The 22,795-nt window shown below is 41.1% G+C and overlaps 1 protein-coding gene across 1 annotated transcript in view; it reads right to left on the reverse strand.

Annotated features, from left to right (window-relative positions):
* The window catches only part of CLSTN2 (calsyntenin 2), a 198,230-nt gene that overhangs the window by 14,312 nt on the left and 161,123 nt on the right, over positions 1-22,795 (reverse strand). The window contains exons 8-13 of the mRNA XM_030954069.1: positions 17,951-18,113; positions 7,227-7,393; positions 3,734-3,882; positions 2,590-2,813; positions 758-928; positions 40-185 (exon numbers count right to left, since the gene is read on the reverse strand). Of these exons, the coding sequence (XP_030809929.1) occupies positions 40-185; positions 758-928; positions 2,590-2,813; positions 3,734-3,882; positions 7,227-7,393; positions 17,951-18,113 (1,020 nt within the window). The remainder of the gene's footprint in view (positions 1-39; positions 186-757; positions 929-2,589; positions 2,814-3,733; positions 3,883-7,226; positions 7,394-17,950; positions 18,114-22,795) is intronic.

Consider the following 22,795-nt stretch of genomic DNA (forward strand, 5'->3'; position numbering starts at 1 on the left):
GAACTCATTGCTCACCTCCAAGCTGAACTCCTTGCTCACCTCCAGGTTGAATTCATTGCTGGTGTAACGCCCATTGAGCTCGGAGCACTTCACCCTGAACTTCCTGTCCGAGGTGGCCGAGGTGCCCCAGTTGCGGTAGCGGAGCTGCCGCAGCACCTGCTCGTAGCTGAACATGCTGTCCACACCTGTGGGGTGGGAGGGCAGGGACAGCTCTGGGACAGGCAAGGGAACGCTGCTCTGGCAATGCACAACAAATCAGCTGCTCACAGAACACGCGGAACTCGGCAGAAAGGTCTGGAAATGACAGGGCATCAAATGTTCCCTGACACTCGAATATGTGAGGATAAGTTTTTGGAACTGAGTGTAGGTCCCTAATGGAGAGGGAAAAATACAACAGTGGTACAGAATAAATTACTTAGTGGTGAGAAAAAGATGGCCAATGTCCCAGCATTGTACAGGAACCCCCTCACTCCCATGTTCCACTGTGATGGTCCACAAGAACCCCAGATTTAAAGAGAGCAGGGATGTCGTTTTCCTTACTTGGGGAGTAGCAGGAGGGATGCTGAGAATCCAAAGGGCAAACACAGCACATCCAGAGATCAAGAAGCAGCTGTGTTTTTTAAGATACAGTCACCCTTGGGATATTTTCATGGCTAGAAAATCACAGATTTCTGTCCAATTTCTTATATATTTGAGCTTTCATTCTAATATATAATTGATGTGACAAAATAAGGGAAAACAAATTTCCTGAACTTACCATAGATTGAATATCCTGCAGTGGAATTTGTGGCATCTAGATGTTTTCCTTGAAGCTCCCCACGATCTAGTTCTAAACACTCTTGTTCAGGGTCTAGTTCTGCACCAATGACCAAAACATCACAGAAATCCAAGTTGTGGAGCATTTCCTCTACTACCACTTGTTTATTGACTGTGAACCCATGGCATGGGGCATGAAAAAAAAAGACAGAAATGAAGATAAATTATCACAGAACAGCTCAGTCATTTTATGTGCTTTGCATCAGGGCTTTCAATTTTTGCCAAGATGGTTGAACTGTTTTTACTGATATTACATCCAGCACACTTAAAGCAAATCAAGAGAAGTGTCCAGTCTGCACAGATGCTGTGATGATGAAGGCCTTACAAACACCCAGTGAGATAAATAGAAAATATATTGCTCTGTAGTCTAAGGCACCCAAGAACATTACTGGAAGTAGAAAAGTAAAATTTGATCTTGGAAATAAACTCATGTAAAAAATTCTACATTTCAGTGCTGAATTGATACCAGCTTTCTCAAGGAACACCAAACTGGGAAAATACACATCCAACATATCTATGCTTGGATGATTCTCTCAGTTACTCTATACCCCATAAACAATTTACATTACAAAGACCTGGCCATCTATCCAAGAGCAAGGCATTATTATACATAGCAAGATCCTATGCTCTGTGAATTAAAGAAATTAAGTTATAAACTGACTGTCCTTCAACATGTACAAGTGAAAAAATAATTCTGTTACTGGAAAAAGGGTAGCATATCAAATTAATATTTAAATTCTCTGATCAACTTAGCACAGAGTGTGTGGCAAAACTGCTGAAGCAGCTCCCTGAGGGCAGAGACACTGCAAGTCTGGAACTTCCTGCCCACTTTGCAAACTTGATGTTAGAGGGCAGGAATTTGGGAAGGCATTGGGAAGGAGGGCACAGCCAGGAAAGCCTTATGCCCTACATTGCCAACCCTGGTGCAGTGAATCTGGGTACCTTAGCTCGAAGTTACAGCTGTAACATATCCAAAAATGCAGCCCAAGTCAAATTTGTAGGCTTCAGGTAATCCGTGCCTGTAAACTTGCATACCATTACCCATTTTCTCTTCTTCAGAGACATACATCCAGTTGCTTCTTATTCTAGTCCAACAAACTGTGTTTAGAATGATTCCTCAAATTACTAGACATTTCATCTTCCTTGCACACAAATATTCAAAGGAATATTCTATTCCTTTATAGACAATGCTTTTAAACTTGATTTATACTTTTGAACATTCACACAGTGTTGAATAATAATACACACATTGCTTGGCATTAGAATAAACAGTCATCATTGAAAATAAATATTTTTAAAGAATTAGATATACATTTTACGGGTAGGAAACTGAGGCATGAGATTACTTTTTCAAGTATTACTCACAAGCTAGTATCAGAGCTGGAAACATAAGAGCAGACTAAAACTTCAACTTTTGTTCAATTACTGCTTTTCACCTTATCAGCACAATTAAGAAAATTGTTACAAGTAGAGGCATTCTAATTAAAATACCCTACATAACAGAATATGAAAGGAAGAGTAGAAAGGAATTATTCTAAAGGATACTAAATGAATACTACATGGAAAATTTGCTTTTTTTGAAACATCTTCTGATCTGCCACCATTTAACACGTTTTTCAATGTGTTCAATTGAATTTCTTCAGTACAGCATTACTGTGGCCTAATTAATCTGGGTGAAGTGACTTCCTTTTCATTACTTGTTTGCACCATCCTTTAAAAAATAGGAGGAGACATTACAAAATGAGTAATAATATTTAAAAGAAAGACACAAACCTCTGTCATGTTCTCTTAAGTCCACTGAATGCTCCATTTTAGTGACTGTGCTGACAATCCTCATGTCAGGGAACAAAATAACACCTCTTTCACTTTCAAACTGTGCAGCTGGTCTAGCGAAGTGGTCCATCCCAGTTATGGTAATCTTGGGCTCATTGGCCTGAAATACCATTACATAGGCATCTATATCTGGGATACTAATGCAGACATCTTCACCAAAACATCTGAAAAGATACATCAGTCATTAAGTGCATGTAACACATTGCACATCAGAGGAGTGTGGCACTGGCAATGCCTCAAGCCCAGCTCATGGCTCTCAGGTCAGTCCAATGCATCCTCAGGCACTGCCACACATGAGGCCATGCTCCTGCACCACTGTGCAAACAGGCCAGCTCTGGCCCTCCTCTCCCTTTCCACCTTCACAGGTACTCATTCTGAGGGACAAACTCAGTCTTTCCTAATATTATCCTATCAGAATAATATTTTAATGTTTAACTGACATTTAACAGAGCAGTAAAGGGTTAAAAAAGTTTACTAGATAACAACTAACTTTAGCAAACCAAACATGAAATTCAGAAAGTGGTAGCGAATGAATACAACACGGTTATCCTGTCACGTGTGATTAAAAGGGCTCAATTTTCCATTTTAATGGAAACTTTTTGGGACCCTCCAATATTTGCAGTGAGCAAAAGGTGCCTGTGCTTCCATTTTCACCTGAATCAGCAGTGTGCAGGAAGTGAATCTCCTGACAAGCTCTGCCTCATTTCATGCTGGCACAGGAGCTGGGCCAGCCCTGGGATGTGCAGGCTGGGCTGGCTCCAGTGGGGCTGCCTGAGAGCTCTTAGAACTCAGCTTGTTTTCCCCCCAAAGCCCTGCTTTCCCTGCCCCAAAACGATAAAGAGAATGCAAGTACATTATACTAACAAGAAAAGCTTCTTAAGAAGGTAATATCAAGAGTAATCCACCATTTAAATGGTGGTTTTGGCATAAAAGTAAATTAAATTCACCCTTTAAAGTTCATTAACAAAGCAGTATGATTCATCAGTTTAATTTAGCCAAAATTATTCTTTTTACATGGCCAAAGAGAAAAGGAATTCATTAAAAGTGTTCCTAATCTGTTCAATTCAGCTGAAGTATAACTTACTGGACTTTAGATGAGACTTTGAGACGTCGTACTCCTGCAGTAGGAAACTGTCTGGAGTTGATGTATGAGACCTTTTGGAGGGCTTGATTTATATTCTCAATGTCATCTCCTTCCATGACAAGGGCTGACTGGGAAGGGTTGAAGTGATACTAGGAGAAATACAAATAATTAGTATTTAAGGGACCAGCTACAGAGTACAAAATAATATATATGTTTAAGGAATGTTGCACAGATGTAAGTAAAAATTTTAATGATTTAAGAAAAAAAAATCTCCGTAGCTATCATTGGCTGAATCCACACGCTGTTCTCTGTAACATGTACTTGTATCAGTCACCTAAAAAATTAATCCAGATTTACTGTTCTTTTCCCAGCCTTATCAACCTTGCTGATACCATTTCTGCAGCAATTTCCAATGCTATTTAATTTTGAACTCTCTAGAGGTTCAAAACCTTAACTTACCACCATGATTATTATTTCTGTGTAATCCTTTTAGGTTAAACACATTCCCCATATAAAAGCATTGCCTTTTGAGCCAGCCTAGCATGCAGAAGCATATTTTGGCTGCTTTCTGTTGTGGTTTTTATCCTGGGCTACCTTTCTGAGATATATTTCAACACGAATGAACAAAACAGTTACAACATTTGCCTCCTACATCTTCATTAATGTCAGACACACTAAAGGGGACTCTCCATCCTGTCTGATGATCAATAAGGGTGTCTTGATTTAAGATGGAGCTGCTCACTTGGGCTAGCAAACCCTGCAAAATCACTGCCTGCTCTTGTGCTCTTGTAGCCCCAAGCCTTCTCTACTGCATTGCACTGAACACAAATCAGTCTTGATGACCAAAAAACTTTGTCACTGTTGTGACACAACCAATGACTGATTTTTACCTTCACCGTAATTAATCCTAATTACATGTTTTATCTGTTAATTGGTTCAGTAAACCATCTGCATTGCCGAGGGAACCAGTGTCACCCACTTGACATTGTTGCCAGCACTTTTCTCTCCTGGAAAGGCTTTCTTTCCCCAAAGCTGGGCATTGATTATGTGAAGATTCTGCTAAAATACAGACAGAGGCTGCCTACACTTCCTTACAGCCAGAAAGGTTAAAAAGCAAAACACATCAAACAGTCTGTGAAGAACAGGAGGAAGCGCAGAGTCCTTTGTCAAACAGAACATGGAGGACTGGGTTTAAAGCTTGTGCAGGAAGGTCACAACAAACTAAAGGGTATTTTTTAACAAAGAGGAGGACTAACATGAATCCCAGCCTGCATATACTTCTTTTTCCTCTTGTTAAGCTAGCAACAGTAGAGAATAAAATTAGCAAAAGGAGACTCTACCTAGCCAGTTAATAGCTCAGCTGCAAAACAGCTGGAAAGCTGCCAAAGGGACCAGAGAAAGGCCCAGTCTGAGCCATTTTTGTCTTTCTCATTAAAAAAGCTAAAAATAGCAACAGTTTAGACAGTGTCTCAGAGAGCTGTTACAGAGATTGAAAATTAGGCTGCAGCCCAAAACCAGTCCAACACTACTGTCTCAGAAACTGCTGCTACACTGCTCTTCCTTAGGTGGTTAAAGCGTGAATCTCTGTGGTCCAAAGTGCCCAAAACACTCTCCAGTATCAGTCTGCCAACTCTGAATCTGCAGAGCACCACACAAACAGCCCCACAGAACCCACTGTCTGTGCAGCTGTCACACATGCCTGTCTGGGATCAGGTGTGTTTGTTTGTTTTTAACACCACAATACCTTTCCCTCTCATTTTCTCTTCAAGGTCAGGCAACTGTTCTGCTTTCAGCTGAGCTTCCTTCTGTCAGCCCCCCAAAGAAACCCTTCCACAATCTCTCTCTCTTTGCTCCTTTCATTTTTGCCTCCTTCTGTTGCTCTCACTGTTGGCTTGCTGACGCAGTAAAAGCAACATCAGTAACTTAAAAAAACCCATTATGTCTCATCTGTATTTCAGAAAATGAAGATGTTTTAAAGGTTTGCAAAAGCATGAAAAGACAGAAAACAATCCCTTGTCTTCCTTTTCCCCTGTGCACCACCAGTACAGTGAAGAAGCCAATCACAAATGCTGGAGCAGCAGTGGGTAGGAGAAGAGGGATTTCCCCGTGCCCATGAAACAGCGGGGGACTCAAATATTTTCAGGTTTCAGAGGGCAGCAACAGTGGAGGAATTACTATGCTTTTAAGCACCATGGACTAAGTGTATAGCACTTTAATTAATGGAAAATCCCAGCAAAGAACTTACCATTAGGCATACACACCTGGGTTCCAGAAATCCCTACTGCTCCTTGGATGCACTACCTTTTAAAAACAGCTTTAACCGACCCCTGTGTCCTGTTGCTGTGACAAGCAGCAATGTGAAATTCTTAATGGTGTCCTTGGTAGGATGATAAAATAATTCTTTGGGGTCTTTCCTCATATGTAAAAGTTAGAGCTAGCAAAATTCCTCCTTACCTTTGCGCTTTCAATTTTCATTTTTACAGTTATTTTCACAAAATGTGTCAGTTATACTACACCACTGCAACCTCTCATCACCCAGACAGGCATTTATTGGGGTGCATTTCAGGTCAGTCTGTACAACAGAAAGGTTTGGCTAATAAAATGCTGTCCATGGCGCTCCCACTGCATGTTCCAGATGAAGTGTTACAGCAGCATCCTCCTCCCCTCTGAAAACCCCACGACATAACACCCCTGTTCAGTTTCTCAGGATCCATTGTCTGCACCCAAAGCAACTTTCTGGGCTGGAAGGGAAGCTCAGCTCCTTTGGAAGTGGTATTTGTGTGCTAGGAAACAGCTTCACAAATTCATTTACACTGAGAACAAGAACACTGCCACCAAATAATGGTGTCAGTAAAGGAAAACTGACAATGCAGCTTATGTGAGCATTGGAGTAGCCAACATCCTACATACGTATCCAAAGAACAGAATTTCAGAATTATCTGAATGAATGCAAACCCATCTAGCCACTAGGTCAACTGAAACAGGATTTCCCTGTCTATTGTTCTCCAATCTTCTAAGCTCTACATTACCAGTAGTCATATGCATAATGAAAATGGATAATGACTTACATTCAAATCTAAAAATTTAATTTCGTGACTTTAGGGTTTTTTGTGTTCATTTCTTGTGTACCATAAAGTTTTCCTCTTTGAACACACCGACTTTTAGAATGGTATTGCATTAGGACTTATGTATTCCACTGCTTTAAAACTACTTGAGATCAAAATTCAATAAATCTTTGGAATCATGTCTGTTTCTGCAGAAGTAAGAAAATAAGCATGAAAACACAACCTGGCAATTCATACTCTGCAAAAATGGAAGCATTTTTCTTTGCAGTGTCACAGCTCTTTTATTGTTCTGTTTTTTCTTTGCATGATTTTATGGGAAATTACATTGCTTCTGGGAGCACATTTGCACTGTGTGCTCTACCTTGGGCTCTCCGTTTCATAAATTAGATCTAAATTTTTATCAAAGATGATGTCAGTTCATCCCTCACCTTTATTCCTTGGCCAAGACTCTCAAGAGAATTAATATCGAGACCTTCCTTGCAGGCCTGCAAACAGGAAATCACTTTCTGACTCTCAATTTTCCCTGGCCGTATTGTCAGGCTGGCCAGGCTGCCATGGAAATACTGAGCAAACCTGGGCTTGGTGACTTCACCTCCTGCAAAAAAGAGGATGCAAAATGGTTATTGGTACCAGCACACAAACTGCATATGTAATAAATCACTTTATGTTTTAACACGTTTAAAGAATCTCTATCCATCTCAGCCAAGTGTATTTGAGATCCCATTTATTGTGGTACAGTGGAATGTCTTTGTGGGTTGTTGGGTTGTGTCTGGTAGCAGGCTGTCTTTAAGATTCTTGATTTTCCAGGATTGTATTCAGGTGTTTATAAAGCTGAGACAGCAAACCCAGAGATGAAACATGGCTTACCAAATGTATACAAGGAAGCAGATGATTTTAAAAAATGATCTTACTCAAGTACTCAAACACTAACTTAATAAATGTTAAAACCCAATATTTATTTATTAAAAAAACAGTATTTGCAAGTGTTCTATGACAAGATCAGCTGCCTTTGTCCTCCCAAGAACACAGCAGCAGATGAGCTGAGAGTGGTGGCTCTCTGTATACAAACTGCCACACTCCCTGGGCTGTGTCTGAGGACATGCTGGCAACTCCTGCAGTGAGCAGGGAACTGTGCACAGCCCCTCTCTGAGAGGCTGGGAGTGCTGTCCCTGACCCAAGGAGCATCATTTGGTGCCAGGTCTGCTCCTGTCACTCTGTGTGGCACCTGCAGACACGCTCGGTTTGGTTTCACTCCAGGCAGCTCCGAAGGAAGGCTGATCTTTAGGAGCTGTCAATAAAACGTGATTACAGACTGCCTGCTCCAGTGATCATGGCATCTCAATTACTCTTGGGACAGTTAGTGATTTACTCATCCTCCTTTAGGAGAATTTTTAGAGCTTGTCTTTCCTGCAGTGTTATCTCTCTCAGTGCATGTGAATTACTGCCTGCCTCGAGCCTGGGAGGACCAAGGAAGCCACAGAGCAGGGAGCCAGGCAGACTAATTGGATTAGCAGTTGATAAGCTGTTGATAAGGTGTTGTAATTGGTAGATAACTCATCTCTACAGTGTTTGTAGCTTTAGTATCAAACAACTTGGTTTTGGCAGGCAAGGCAGCTCAAACTTGAACTTTAACTTCTGTGTGGATTGGAGTTGGATGGGGATGAAGTGGCAGATTTTCTTCAGGCTGCTGTTGTTACCTAAAAGCCTGAAATCCCCCACTTCCAGTCTCTGCAGGATGAGCATTATGAAGAAGACTTGAGCTATTTTATATAGTGAAGAAAATACACACTGGTGTACTGGCAGGAAAGGGGTGTCCAAGCAGGCTGTTTCTTCAGAGAAGTAGGAAGGGGTTTTTTGTTTGTTTGTTTAGTTTGGTTTTTTTGTGGTTTTGTTTTTTGTTTTGCTGGGTTTTTTTGTTTTCTTGTTGTTTTTTTGTTTTCTTTTGTTTTGTTTTGTTTTTTAACATTACAGCACAGAGTGCCTCTCTTTTTCTTACCCCAAAGAAAGGTTCCCAAGGGGAAATTATTCTTGTCCACTCTCATTCATTTGTCTATTACACAGGAAATTTCCTCTGGGCAGAATTTTGAGATTTTTTTTTTACATTTGAGATTTCACATAGAAACTTTCACATATATGACAGCTAAAGTTCAACCTTTCTGATACTTACCAAGACAATTATTTGGTAATTATTTGGTAAATCAATAGTGCATTATGGGGATATTGGCTTTTCAGCCAAAATGCTGTTATTTTTATCTGCTTACATTGTCTTTAAAAGCACATACACAGCAGTAATATAACTGGACAGAAAAAGGTATGCTGAATTAAAAAATAAAAGAAAGCAAGCATCTCCTTAAAAAGGAGACAAAATCATTTAAGAGCTTACAGAAGAAGAAGGAATCACATTTTGTTTGAAGCTTCACATTCTGATATCACTACAGAATTGTGAAGACAAGCAAGTTCCAAGGTGAAAATACCAAGACTAATCCTGGAGCTTTGAAATTTAGAAACCTATAGTAAGTCTGCCAGTAGGTCTTAATAATTCTGAGGAGATGCAAAATAAGAAGCAGGCTCAGATCAGTGAATGTATTTCAATGTGAAACACACTCATTAAAATGTATATAAAAGATCAGACAAGAAGCCAGAACAAAGAACTCAGTGCTGTGGCTTTGCCTGACAGAAACAAGCAGAATGAACCAAAGCACCCCTGAACAGATACTGGGTGTTCTTCCTCTTTGGACTAGTTCTTCTCTGGTATTCTTGACAAAGCACTTCAATTACATTGCTAGCTCATTAGCAGTGATACAGTATTTGCCTATAAATCATTAAATATGCAGGGTATTCACTGTGCCCAAGCCACACTTTTAAGAAATGCTGGTGCACAAGGAGGTATTACCGTCTTGGAGATTTATAATTCTTGTTTTAAAGTCATCTGTCCAGCCACCAAAATAAAAGCATGGAAGGGAATATGAGTGTTTCCAGGAATAAGTTTTTAAAATACTCTGAAAATACAGGCACTACAAAAACATGGAGCATTTAAGAACAAGGCTTACACACCCTCTTCACAGGAATATAGTGTCCCATGATATTGGGTTCAGCCTAGTGGCATCTCCTACACTGGGGCCAGGGTTTTCCCCTCCCACAAGAAGCCTAAAAGCCTCTGAGCCATTGTGAGTGTTGATTCCCTCCTGTGCCATTCACAGCTGGGGCTGAGCTCAGAGCAAGGGGCACAGCCAGGGACATCCAGGAGACCCCACAGGCCCATCAGTGGGGAGTGATCACGCTGCCAGTGAAAGCAAGACTTTACAATATCAGTTCTTGGCACAGACAGGAATAGGCACAGACACAGTTACAGCTGCTCCCTGAAATTTCAAACACACCAGATCAAATGGAGAAGACCAACCTACTTAATTTTAGCTGAGTATGTTGCAGATGTCTGTCTGTCTTGGGGGCAGTTCACTGGGGATGACTCCTTAGACACATGGAGGAAAACAAATGTTTTGTTATAAACAGTTGAAGACTGCCAGATGAACAACAATTTAGGGGGGTTAAGAACTGTTACCTGGCAATCACCTCTCGCTGCAGCCACAGAGAGGTTCTGCTAGATATAAGATTATATCTGTTAGATACAGCAGAGGGGAGTCCAGGGGGAACTGAAGAATGCCAGGGTTTGGACTTCATGGGGTTGAAATGCATTCATTAAAGAAGCAGAGCCTGTTTCCATGACACGTTTGTTTTTCATTTTGCATCGAGTTGATATAAAGTGTGACAGAATTTGATTAGCATTGAATTTGGCAGTTGTAGGTTTGATTACACAGATGTAAAGTGCTGTTTGCCTTCCTTACCAATCTCCAAAGAACAATCAGGCACGTCAAAACAAGTGACTTTATTGAGCTCACAGATTTTGCAGGCTTTTTGTTCTATCCTAATAATGAGCAAGTAATTATCAAGGCAGTCAAATCACAATGAGGTTTTCATGGGAAATGGTGAAGTCAAGAGAATTTCCAACTGAGATGCAATTTTTTAAAGATATTCTAGACTCTGGTTATACTGAGCCAGATAATTAAAGAACAATTGAGTATTTAGGGTTCCAACATAAAGACTGAATGAATCTGGGAGCAGGCACAAGACATTCTGGCTCTGAAGTCTTCAGGTCCAAGCCTCCAAATTTATCCCATCTTTTTATTACAGCCGTTTAGGGAGTTGGGTTTAGTTCTCTGACAAGTAGATTGGCTGTAAAACAGGATGAAACTTAACACAGATTTCAGGAGTAGCCCCAATAAGTGACATGACATTTCTCAGCACAGAAAAGTTTTAGTGGGGGTTTTTATATCACTCAGATAAAAATGAATCATAAATTGGTCATCAAACATGGCCCATGTTAAGTCTGCCTCTGCTCTGGGTAGATATCATAACCCAACAACCTCACTCAAACAGCTTTAGGCTTTAAAGCTTTATCTGAAGTAGGCCAAGTTCAGAGAACACTAAGGGCTCCCTGCTGTTATGTGTCCAAATGCCACCTGATGTCTTTGCAATACGTCCTTAAACCCAAAGTGGGTATAACTTACACTATTGACGATGATTTTTCTTAGCATAATGAAAACACTGTGCAATTTTTCACAACTCAGCCAATAGATAAATGTTGCTCAAAAAACCTGTATCCCTATTCTCCAAAAAATACTTTTGTGCTGGTAAGTAGTTCTCCCTGCAGAAATTCAGTTAAAAATGGGGCATTTATCTAGGGTAACAGATTTGAATGCAAATTCAGCTCTCCAAGAAAACACCCTCCTAAACTAAACCTTCCACATGTGTTTGTATTTCTATTACAGCTGAAACTCAGCAAGGGTCTCTGAAGTGCAGTGAAATCTGGGGAAATCTGCCCCATCTTTCTCTGGATGAGAAGGACAAGGCAGCAAGAGCACTGCTGTGCCCATGGAAGCATTGGGAGCATGGGATGCCATGGAAGCGTCTCACTGTGCTGAGCTCTGTCCTGGTGCTCTTGCATTAAGGGGTGCTTGTGCCTCTCTGAGGTGTCAGGTTTGTGCAAGCCATGGCAGCGCCCTTGGCCTGATCCAGCAGTGTTGGATGCACAGCAGGGGGAATCTTTGTCTGTTAAATACAGATAAAGATAATAAATAAATAATAAAGATAATAAATAAATAAATTTCTGGAGGAAGTCCAAGGTTGAGTGATACAGGCTGCTGCTACACTGCCCACACTGGCTCCCTTTTTTCTGACCCCTCTCCAACTTTTAACTCTTGGGGTGCTTCTTGTCTTGAATCATTAGTCAGTTCTCTGACTGCCCTGGATGATTTCTGTGTCAGCTAAAGGGCTGGCATGTGAGGATAATAAGGTTATTCTACAGAAGGGCTTTATAGATAACCTGATCTTTCCAGCATAGGTTAAGGAAAGAGGAAAATGACAGGAGAATACAAAAGAAAAACATGATACTAAACAGCAATTCCTTTGAAAACAGGACCTACAATAGCCTCCTGCTCTGTCTATGATAATAAAGTGGCTGTTGACAGGCTTGTCCTAAATACCCTCTCTATGCAGTGTCCAGCAGTCTTACACTGTGAATTCCAGCACTGCTGAAGGGGTGGCACTGATAGAAACAGTGAATTACAGCCATGCTAAGCTACAGCATAACCTTGTGACAAGTAATTCACTTGTGTCCCTACTTTCCTGACAGAGCTTTAAGAGCCTTACACAAACTCCTTGCCTCCCAAAATGCCTTGTATGAACTCAGGACCTTATCTTTTCAGAGAACCCATGAGGAAGTCTGTCTTCTGCCCCTGGCACAAAAATTATCAGACTACCAAATCACATAACTTGCTTCCTTCCTCTGTCTGCTTTTGCCCCTGAATGTGTAGCAATAAAGGGATCAGAGTGGGAACCTATAAATCTTGGTTTAATGGAAGAAGTTTCTCACCCTGTAAAAGGGTCCATTTGCTATGTCCTCAGATAAACTGAATCAGAAATAATGAACTCAGAGGAGAACTTCATGGGGTGAGCTCTTGTAAAGTGTGCTCCAGGACAAGCTAACGATTTGTTTGCATTGCTCAGGAGAATTAGGTAGGATGTTAAAACCTAAAAGGGAGAATAAGAACAGAAGATCATGAATTCTGATTCTATTCTTGCTGTGATGCAGATTTTTTAAGTGACCCGTGGAAAAATCATCTACTGCCCTTTATCCCCACAGAGTATGGGTCACTCTCCTGCCTTGCTGCACCTTTTTATTATTTGAAAAGATCTTGAGACTCTTAAGGTAAACGGGCAAATCTTAAAGTATTTTTATGCTAAAGAAGAAAAAGGGTAGGAATGAGAACCTTGGGGAATTCCCAATGGACTGTGTCTGCTTTGATACCCATTCAGGGAAGAAGCAGTTCAGGCACAGGGCCACTTCCCTCCTGTTAAAGGGAAGTGGCCCTGTGCCTGAAATGCTTCTGTTCTCTTTGGTGTCTCTTTTGCTCTAGCAGGGCAGATGTGCAAGCAAGTCAATTTTGTCCTTTAGATATGCTGAGAGAGGAGTTCTGCCTGAAAATTTCTTTCACCATCAGAGCAAGAGCAGCACTTTGGCCTTAAATAACCTGACCTACATCAAAATCACACCCTCGACAATCATCACCAGACCAGTGATGTGAACAAAATTTTAAAGATGTTAAGATTAAATTATATAATTAACCATATGTACCTGCAGAGAAAGCTGTCAAACTTCATGAGGGTACAGAAAGGGCTAATTCCAGGAGCAGCTGTAGCAGGTGTTTGTTTCTGCCCTCACTAGGAGCCCAGTTTGCTCAGCTTTGTGGTCAGCCTTACCTTCTCCCAGGCCCCACAGCACTGAAATCCCAGCTAAGGAACAAGTTGGGATTTGCCATGCATGAAGGCTGGCACTTTACTGTGGTTACCAAACCAACATCAACACTTTAGCCTAAAGATAATGCTTAAACTCCTACCCTCAAATAAACCACCCCCACTCAAGTAGAGCAGTACTGAACATCAACTGCACAAAAAAGAATTCACTCTAGGCTAACCATTGTGAAGGACCCTAAATCAACGAGGTAGCTCTGCTTAGATCTTCTGTTTAGTAAGATCCTTGAAGAAATAACCAAGGGGTTTAGATTAAAAAAGGAAAATTATATATCTACTGTTTAGTAAGTAGAGAAGAAAGATCCTTGAAGAAAGAACCAAGGGGTTTTAGATTAAAAAAGGAAAATTATACCACAGTAACACACAGTATACCTAATTTTTAGTAGATAAAGTTCATATTGACTATGCCAGAACAAATCATGCAGCTTTCCTCATGTGCAGAGGGTCATTAGAACTGGGAACCATTCCCCAGGCTTGGTTTTAAGTCATTGGGCCATTTCCTGGACTGCAGTAAACTTGACCCAGTGCCTGACAGACCCTAGGAAGGGTCTTTTCCATCACTTTTAAAGGCTGGCTTTCTGCTCTCTCAACCATCTTCACTCCCTGCTTGTCTCCAGGAATATTCCCTTCAGGAAAAGGCCAATTTCCCCTACTTTTTGGAGAGCCCTAGCACTCAACTCACATTTTATAAAGAAATTTTGCATAAGATCAGGAACAAACAAAATCAGGCAAGATTTTTACCTTGCCAGGGAAAGGGTAAAGATGTAGGAGAGATTTGCTTATGCCACAGACAAATCAAGTGAGCACACCATAGGCTAAAGTTTGAATTTGTCACATAAGCCTGAGGAATTGCACATTCGGTTTGTTTTCATGTTATGGTCAGGAGAACAGCACTGATCTTAAACTGCTCTTATATTTCACTTGAGAAGCTGAAGGAAGAAATAAAAAACAGCCTAACTTTTCATAATGGATGCTATAAAAAGTCTATAAAAGTCAGAAAACAGTTACTCAGGCATTGGAATATTAATAATAGGCAATAATAATCTTAAAGAAAAGAATTTTACACGTCCAAGATTCCTTCAGGCTGTAACTCTGAGAAAGACAAGGAGGAGGTCTCTGCTTGCTGCAGAGCCCCAGGATGAGGAGCACTGTAAGTGATGGAAAGACCAGGGCTCAAAGAGTCAGTCATAGCCCAGAGGACACTCTGGCTCCTAAAGAAGCAGCAGAACAATTCCCAGTTTCCAGACCAGAACTGAACATTTTCATCTACAAGAGGGTAAGTCCCTCATAGCAGTAGGAGATTTTCCTATTAGTGCTAACAGAGCAAATTGCAATGTTTGTTCTTGATTTTTCGGTGTCCTCTAAATACACTCCTCCTGCTCCCTGCCAGTCATTCAGCTGCCCCACAGCCACAATGACTTTTGGCTGTCAGCAAATCAGACTCAGTGTGGAAACCAAAAAAGGAATGTTATTTCTTCTGATGTATTTACTTGTCTGAGTGGAGACTGTTTTTCAAATAATTTGACTTTGACAAACGGATGCTGTGTACTCAGAACTGTAAAGTGGTTTAGTAAAGACAGGAAAGAAGGTCTTGCCCTTTCCGAAGGAAGAGGTTAGACCAGTGTTTCTTTCTGCCAGTGCTTTCATGAAAAGAAAGGAAGTAGTCCTAGCAAAACAGAGCGGGAAATTCTTCATATCCTCTTAACAAGGAGACCCCTGAATGGCTTATGACACCAAAATCACCATATCTTTTACTGAAATAAACCACAGAATGCTGTAAAGCAGCTTTATAATGTTGTGAAAATGTAGACTATTGTTACTGGCTAAAATTTATAAGCCTAAGTAGACTTAATAACAGTTTCACAGAAAGTATTTATAGCTAAAATATTTATTTCATAGAGCCCCTTCTTCTTGAAATATACAAACTTTGAAAATTATTGTTTTGACTAGAATGATTTGACTAGAATAGATTTGACTAGAATAGAATAGATTTTCTATGTGAATTAATTACTATTTCACAGACTGAAATACAGTGCTGAATCTTATTAACAAAGTGACTTTCCACACCATTCATGTAAATTAGTTTGAGGTGATCAAAACAAATGTACCAAATGATAAGCTTTGTCAAAAGCAGTATCTTGAAATCTTGTTTCACATAACCATTAGAAGTTTATCTTTTTGCCTCACACATGATAGTTTATCAGAATCTTCAGCACACTGTATTACTAAATCTTAACATTTTCATTAGGTGGAAAATTTGTTTCCACTTTTGAGGAACTCAAATTCTGTCACTATGAAAAGAGCAATAATAACATAATATTGCAGTACATACCAATGGCAGCTATATGTATGATTTCAGTAGCTTAAATTAGGTGTTCCACCAAAAAGGAAGCAGAATCTCATCCTGAATGGTTATTAACTAAGCTATCAAATTATCCCAGGCAAAAATAAAAATGTTTGAAAATAATACCCACTTTTTATTTTTTAACAGCTTAAATATGAAATATAGTCCCTGGCCTGAATGTACTGGGAGCCTATGTGAGCAGTTTTGCCTTAATTCCTTCTCTTCCCAATTTGAGACAAGGAGACAGAGGCGCAAAGGGAGCAAGATTATTGGTTTTGTTCTCAGCTGCATTGGGAGCAGACGAAGCCCACGGATGCAGGGCTGTGGCAAAGCTGGCACAGCTTTTGCTTAGGCAGGGCTTCTTGCACAGACACCCAAACTGCCCCACGGCCCCAGACATGGCACCTACAGCTTGATTAACGTCAGATTCAGGTGAGGGCTGGAGGGAGTGGATTCCCAGCAATACCAAGGCTTCTAGGAAAAAAACCCCAAAACACTAAAGATTGCTTTTAGAGAGTAATGAAAACACTGAGTGCGGATGAAAAAAGATAAGGGGCAGACGTAATACAAATAATGCACAAAAACATTTATGTTGACCTATGCAGAAGATCCTTGTATAAATATGCAGTAAGGGATTAAAATGAATTTGTTTTAGTACAGATACAGAGAAATAGTGATTTTTCTGAAGGCAGTACTCCATGATTATTCACAGCCTCTATGGCATTTGCTCATGTATGGAAAGAACTAAATTTACAAATTATATTTGCATTTTCTAACTCTGGAACTTTGATCTAAAAGTACTGCACCAATACTGCATAACAGAAAAAAACACATGCAAACACCAGCTAGACAAGAAGCAGTCTATACTTTTCCAAGTATATGGCATTAGTGCAATGCCGACCAGCTCATCACACCTCCAATAATTATCAATATTGTCAACTTATGAAATTTTGTTTTTAAGGTTAGTGCAGCTTCATTCTGCATGTTGTCATCAAAGTAAAGATTGGATCTTTACCCCACTTATAATCTAACAGCTGAATTTGCTTCGAGTACTATTAGCACTGAACAGCCCTGCCACACATAAGATGTCCAAGTTTTGCAAATAAGCAAATTGGTAAACAAGGTGATAATGGAGAAAGTGAGACTACGTGAAAGAGTGGGGAAGAGACACAATCTATGTTAAAGCATTTTTCCTAATTATAGTTTCCTTCAATTCATACATTAAGTGGAAAAAACACAGTGTAAATAGAAAATCAACATGGAAGGGTAATGGAGACAACTTTACAAAAACAGACGAGCAGAGAAAAAGGAGCACTTCAAGTATAAGGCAGAGAACAGAGAAAGAAAGTGGTGCAAGGACTAGGTAAAAAGAATGAGAAGAATTGGATTATTAAGGGTAGAAAACAGAAAAGGTAATATTTAGGCAAACGCCCATATGGCTTACAGGTTTGGATTTCTGGATTTATTTTACTCTCACTTTTACCTCTGGTGTACAACAGGGCGAATCAAGTGAATTACTGGAATTGCTGGTGAGATACATCCAATGTGAAGAGCCCAGGACTGGGCCAAGAGTTGTAAAAGAAGTCTGAAGCAGGGACTGAAAAGAGATAGCTGGAGTTCTTTAGTACTTAGATAGTTTGCTTAAGGCAGGAGAACAAGGGAAACAATTAAAAGAAGTGAGGACAAAAGATAAAGAAGACAATCTTTCACACTGAATAGACAAACTGTATCCAATATTTCTTCAGGTGATGAAAATGCAAAGCCTGTTAACGTCCTGTCCATTTTATCCTTGGACTAGATTCATTAACAACTCTGGATTTACACCTGATTTTTACCATCAATCTTTTAGCAGTTTATTTCCTGTACGATCAGCGAGACAAGCAGGATTCTTTCTTGGCCTGAACTCCTGGTAGTGCTGTCTGCTGTCTGGTGTGATTTTACCTTGCCAGCAGGCCCCCACTGTGAGCTGCATGGCGATGTGGGAGGGGTGGATGGGCCAGTCGTTGGTCACCAGGTACGGCTCGTACGTCGTCCCGTCCATGTACAGCGTCACCACGGGGAACTCCACATTGACCACATAGTAGTGCCACTCCTTGTCACAGATCTGGGAGACACAGCAAAGCATTAGTCAGCTCTTACAGAGACTGATTTTTATATCCCATGTGGTTTTCAAATGGTGTTTCCAAATTTCAGTTGTGGGAAATAATTTTACTGTAATTTCTATGTCTCTAACATTAATGAAAGCCAAAACAATGTTGATAAATACTCCTGGCAAAATATATATTTGCAAAATATACGTGATAAATAGAGGCTTCTTATAACACACTCTGAAACAAGACATGGATACAAAATAGAAAAATCAGGCAATTTGGCATTTCATCTGTATTTTCACATTTCCTAATACATAATTATCTTAGGTTACAAATGCAAGATGTGGCTGGGGGTGTGTATTCTATTGCCATTGGTTACAGGTGGGGCAGTTATCTTCTGTTCATGGGGCAGTTTTCTTTATCTCTCCCACAGCCAACCCTCCCTCCAGGAGATCTCTGCTGTCCATGGCCACTGAGTGTCCCTGCAGGGCTGATCAAATGCCATCAGCCCATGGGAGATGCTGCGCCCAGGGGAGGAGCCAAGCATTCCTACCTGGATATAATCTGAGATTTCGAAACACCGTAGTCAGCTTTTTCCCACTAGATTCCCAGAGGGAGCCCAGGCCCATCTGCAGCAGCCCTGGAGCTGCAGAGGAAAACTCCCCCCTTGTGCAGGATCCCTGCTGCAGCAGCAGCACAGCTGGCACTGCAGGAGGGCTGAGCCCCCATGGGATGGGGCTGTGCCACCACCCTGACGTACAGGGGCTTAGCTCCTATTCTGACTCTGGCAGTGTTGTTTTGTACTATGCTTTTTTTTTTTTTTTCCCTAATAAAGAACTGTCATTCCTACTCTCCCATATCTTTGCCTGAGAGCCCCTTAATTTCAACATTATAATTATTCAGAGGGAGTTACATTTTCCATTTCAGGGGAGGATCCTGCCTTCCTTAGCAGACATGTGTCTTTTCAAACCAAGACAATAATATTAGTTTCTTAACGCTTGTATCTAGTGTTGAAAACAGAACACTTCATGTCAGATACACAGAGGATGTACTGGCATAGTTACTGAGCATTCCTATTAGGTTCAGATGAAGAAAATGTACAGCCCTTAGTCACTGGACTGATGATTGCCATTATTAACTTATCCCATCAGTACTCAGAAAATCCTGTGCAACCTGCCAGGACCTTGACAGTACTAAAACGAACTGGGCTGTGCAACACAGCAATCTACAGGTTTGGGCAGGGAACTCACCTCTTCTCCACCCTTCATCTTTTGGCTTTTCCCCAGGTGGTGGGAAAATGAGGATCCTTATGATTTCCCTGACACCCACCAGCTTTGAAAAGCAACAGCCTCAGTCACAACATACTTTCAGGATGACAGCATTAGTGTCAAATCACATATGAATTTCTGAGCTGGACAACCAGGGATTACTGCAGGATGGCTAAATTCAGCTTTAGTTTACAAATGTACAGCTGGATGAACCCATGCCTCTAGAGACAGAAGTCTGGTGTGCAAATATCAATGTCTGCCCAATTATTTTTTTCTGTTGTTGTATCTTTCAATTTAAAAGTTCAAAGGAATAAATCACAGCAAACTGGTAGGATGAGAGGGCTGTTTTAAAAACAAAAGAATAGTTACAACAACGGTACTTTCAGATCCTTGTTTTGGTGCATTAAAAAATGGAAGTGCTTGAATGCAGATATGCTTGCTGTTTCACAGAAGCAAGCATAAAGTGATGTTTAACCATAACAGTTTGTCCTTGGCCAGGTGAAGTGCTATCTGGGGCAATATCTCCCCTTTGAAAGCAAAAGCTGACGTTTTGTTCCAGAAGACATTTCAGCAAGAACTTAATTACTTCTATTTCAAACGGATACATTTATTACTGCAGACACTGGAGCTCCACAGCAAGAGATAAATGCAGCAAGGGGCTGCTGGGGGGGAGCCTTCCTTTTGTAAGCAGCAGACAGCACAAATGTTTTCTGAAGGTTAAATGAACTGAAACCAAAATTGAAAGTAAATAAATTGGAAGACTGAAAACGTTATTGAACAAACTCCAACCACCAACAGTATTGTGGAGCCCTGCCTTCCAAGGAAAAGCAGCTTGCCAAGCCCCTGACCTCATTAGCATCTGATGCATCACAGCCACGTGCAGCTGACATTTCACAGAAAACAAAACCTCGTTTTGAGAGACCTTGCATGGCCAAACCTACAGGATGAATACCTGGCACTTTGTGGAGAACTGTTCCACACTGTTTCTGTTTTGCAACCCTGAACTGCATCACATGTACCCCGTGTGCACCCCAATGAGTGAGTAATCCTCATGTTTAACTAAAGCAAGGGCACTTTGACAGAGCAAACCAAAACATTTTGGGGCATTACACCACAAAGAGCACAGTAATGTGTAGCCAGTGTAATTAATCCATTAGGCAGTTAGATTTTTCAAAGAAAATGCTTCCTGAAAACACAACATTTCATAAAATCCACAACTCAAGGCTCCTGCAACTGGGCTCAAGTGCTTCCAAGAAAAATACAGAAAATACAGATGTCCAACTGCAGATGTCCACACAAAGTACTTTTTCTTATACATTCTGGAACATGCAGACAGCTTGGTGATGTCCTCAAACCCTCACTGACCTGCATTTCCTTAAATTTTAACACATAAACACATCAAGCGTTGTTTTGAAGGATAAGACTTACAGTCTCAGCTTGGTTGTTCCTGAGATTTCAACAGCACTTGTTGGTTATCTTAATTGTCACCCAATTTCAGTCCAGCTTAGGGACACAGACACATGTCTATTCCTCTAAACCATCTTTCAGTATCTGTACTGGGCCCCAGTGTAAAAACAAATATTCTACAAGGAAGCAAAAAATTACTTCCAAACTCTGGAATACATCCCAGTCCTTCAGCAGCAGGCAGTACTTCATGGCTGGCCATTTCACAAGCAACAAAATAATGAAATAAATAATTGTAATGTGTAATTTGTTATGCTGTTACTTCAGACACCTTCTTTGCTTTCTTAACACAAGAAACCAATTTTTTCCCGGCATGTATTCCACTGTGGCAATGGAATGCAATATGAAGCAGCGAAGCCAGGAAAAGAAAATTATAAAATATACTACACTGGCAAATAAAGAAATTTTAATACTGTCAAGTTGGAAATTTATTTTAAAAATTTAATTTATAAAGCTATCGTAATGAGATAAAATCACAGATGAGTGAGCTGGGCTTTCCAAAACTGCTGGATGGCTTGGTCTAATCACTCTATCATGCCAGTCTGCCTCAAAAAAGTATTAATCAAATCACAGTGAATGAAACAGCCTGAAGTCCTAGTGCAAGCCATTGCACTGGAATATGCTTTTATGAAATAGCTGAAAACAGCCTCCATATAAATCTTACAGAGTATGTGACCTAGGCTCTTGGCATCTTCTAATGAAAAGCATCAGATTTTTGTGCTTTATGTTGGAATGCTCAGCAAAAGACTGAAACCAAAGTTCTTGGTCCGAGAAGCATGTGGTGCTTAGAACCAGACTTGGGTGGCCTGCAAAACTCCCCATTTTTCAGCTTTGTCCAACAGGCCAGGCCTGGCACCTGGGAGAAACTGCAGTTTCCAGCTCTTGGAGCCTCCTTCGAGTCAGCTGGGGCCACTCCAGGAATGGGGGGTCTTTCACCTGCTTGGCTGCAACACCAAGGCAGCCTGTGCTCCCCAAGTGCCCAGGGAAGAGCTGTTCATGCTCACCATGGGCCTCTGCTGAGCTCCCTGCACATCCCTCTGGTATCCCTCAGCAGCCAGGGGAGCCTGGGCAGGGAAACAGCTCTGCACAGCCCAGTGTGCCCATGCCAGGGAGCCTGAGCAGGGAAACAGCTCTGCACAGCCCCTTGGTGCTGCTGAGAGCACACCTGAGAGTGTCCCTTCAGGGCCTGGAGAGGCACGTGGGGCTTCCATCTTCTGTTTCCTGGGAATTTGCTGTGGAATTGCTCTCAGAACATATTCAAATATGCTTAACAAAAGCAGAAAGAAGGGAAGGCTTGGAGGAAAGGGAAAGGAAAGGAAAGGAAAGGAAAGGAAAGGAAAGGAAAGGAAAGGAAAGGAAAGGAAAGGAAAGGAAAGGAAAGGAAAGGAAAGGAAAGGAAAGGAAAGGAAAGGAAAGGAAAGGAAAGGAAAGGAAAGGAAAGGAAAGGAAAGGAAAGGAAAGGAAAGGAAAGGAAAGGAAAGGAAAGGAAAGGAAAGGAAAGGCTCACTGCAAACAGCACCACTTACTGCAGCCATGAGACAAAAATCCTTCCGCCTGAGTGGTCTGAACCACTCATTCAGTTCACAAAAGTGGTCTGACTGAACCACTTGTTTCAAGAAAGCATCTTAACCCCCATTGTTAGCCATCAATTATTAGAGCACACTTAAAACACTGGGCCTGCTGTGGGACCCTGAATACAAGGAGTATTTCGATAAGCTGGAGTGAATTCAGTGGAGAACCAGCAGGCGTGTCAGCTCTGGCCACATGAGGAGAGGCTGAGAGAACTGAGCTCGTTTGGCCAGGGGGAGGCAGCCTTAGGGAAAAACAGCAGTGCCAAGGGAGAAGTGACCATGGACAGGCTTTCCAAAGTGGACAACTCTGCATTTTTACATCCCCTCACTAAAGAAGGCAAAAAATGCAGGGAATCTTAGTGGCATTAGCATTATTCCCTCAGCCACAGTCCC

This window comes from Camarhynchus parvulus, chromosome 9, assembly GCF_901933205.1.
Source record: "Camarhynchus parvulus chromosome 9, STF_HiC, whole genome shotgun sequence".
In the NCBI taxonomy this organism is placed as follows: domain Eukaryota; kingdom Metazoa; phylum Chordata; class Aves; order Passeriformes; family Thraupidae; genus Camarhynchus; species Camarhynchus parvulus.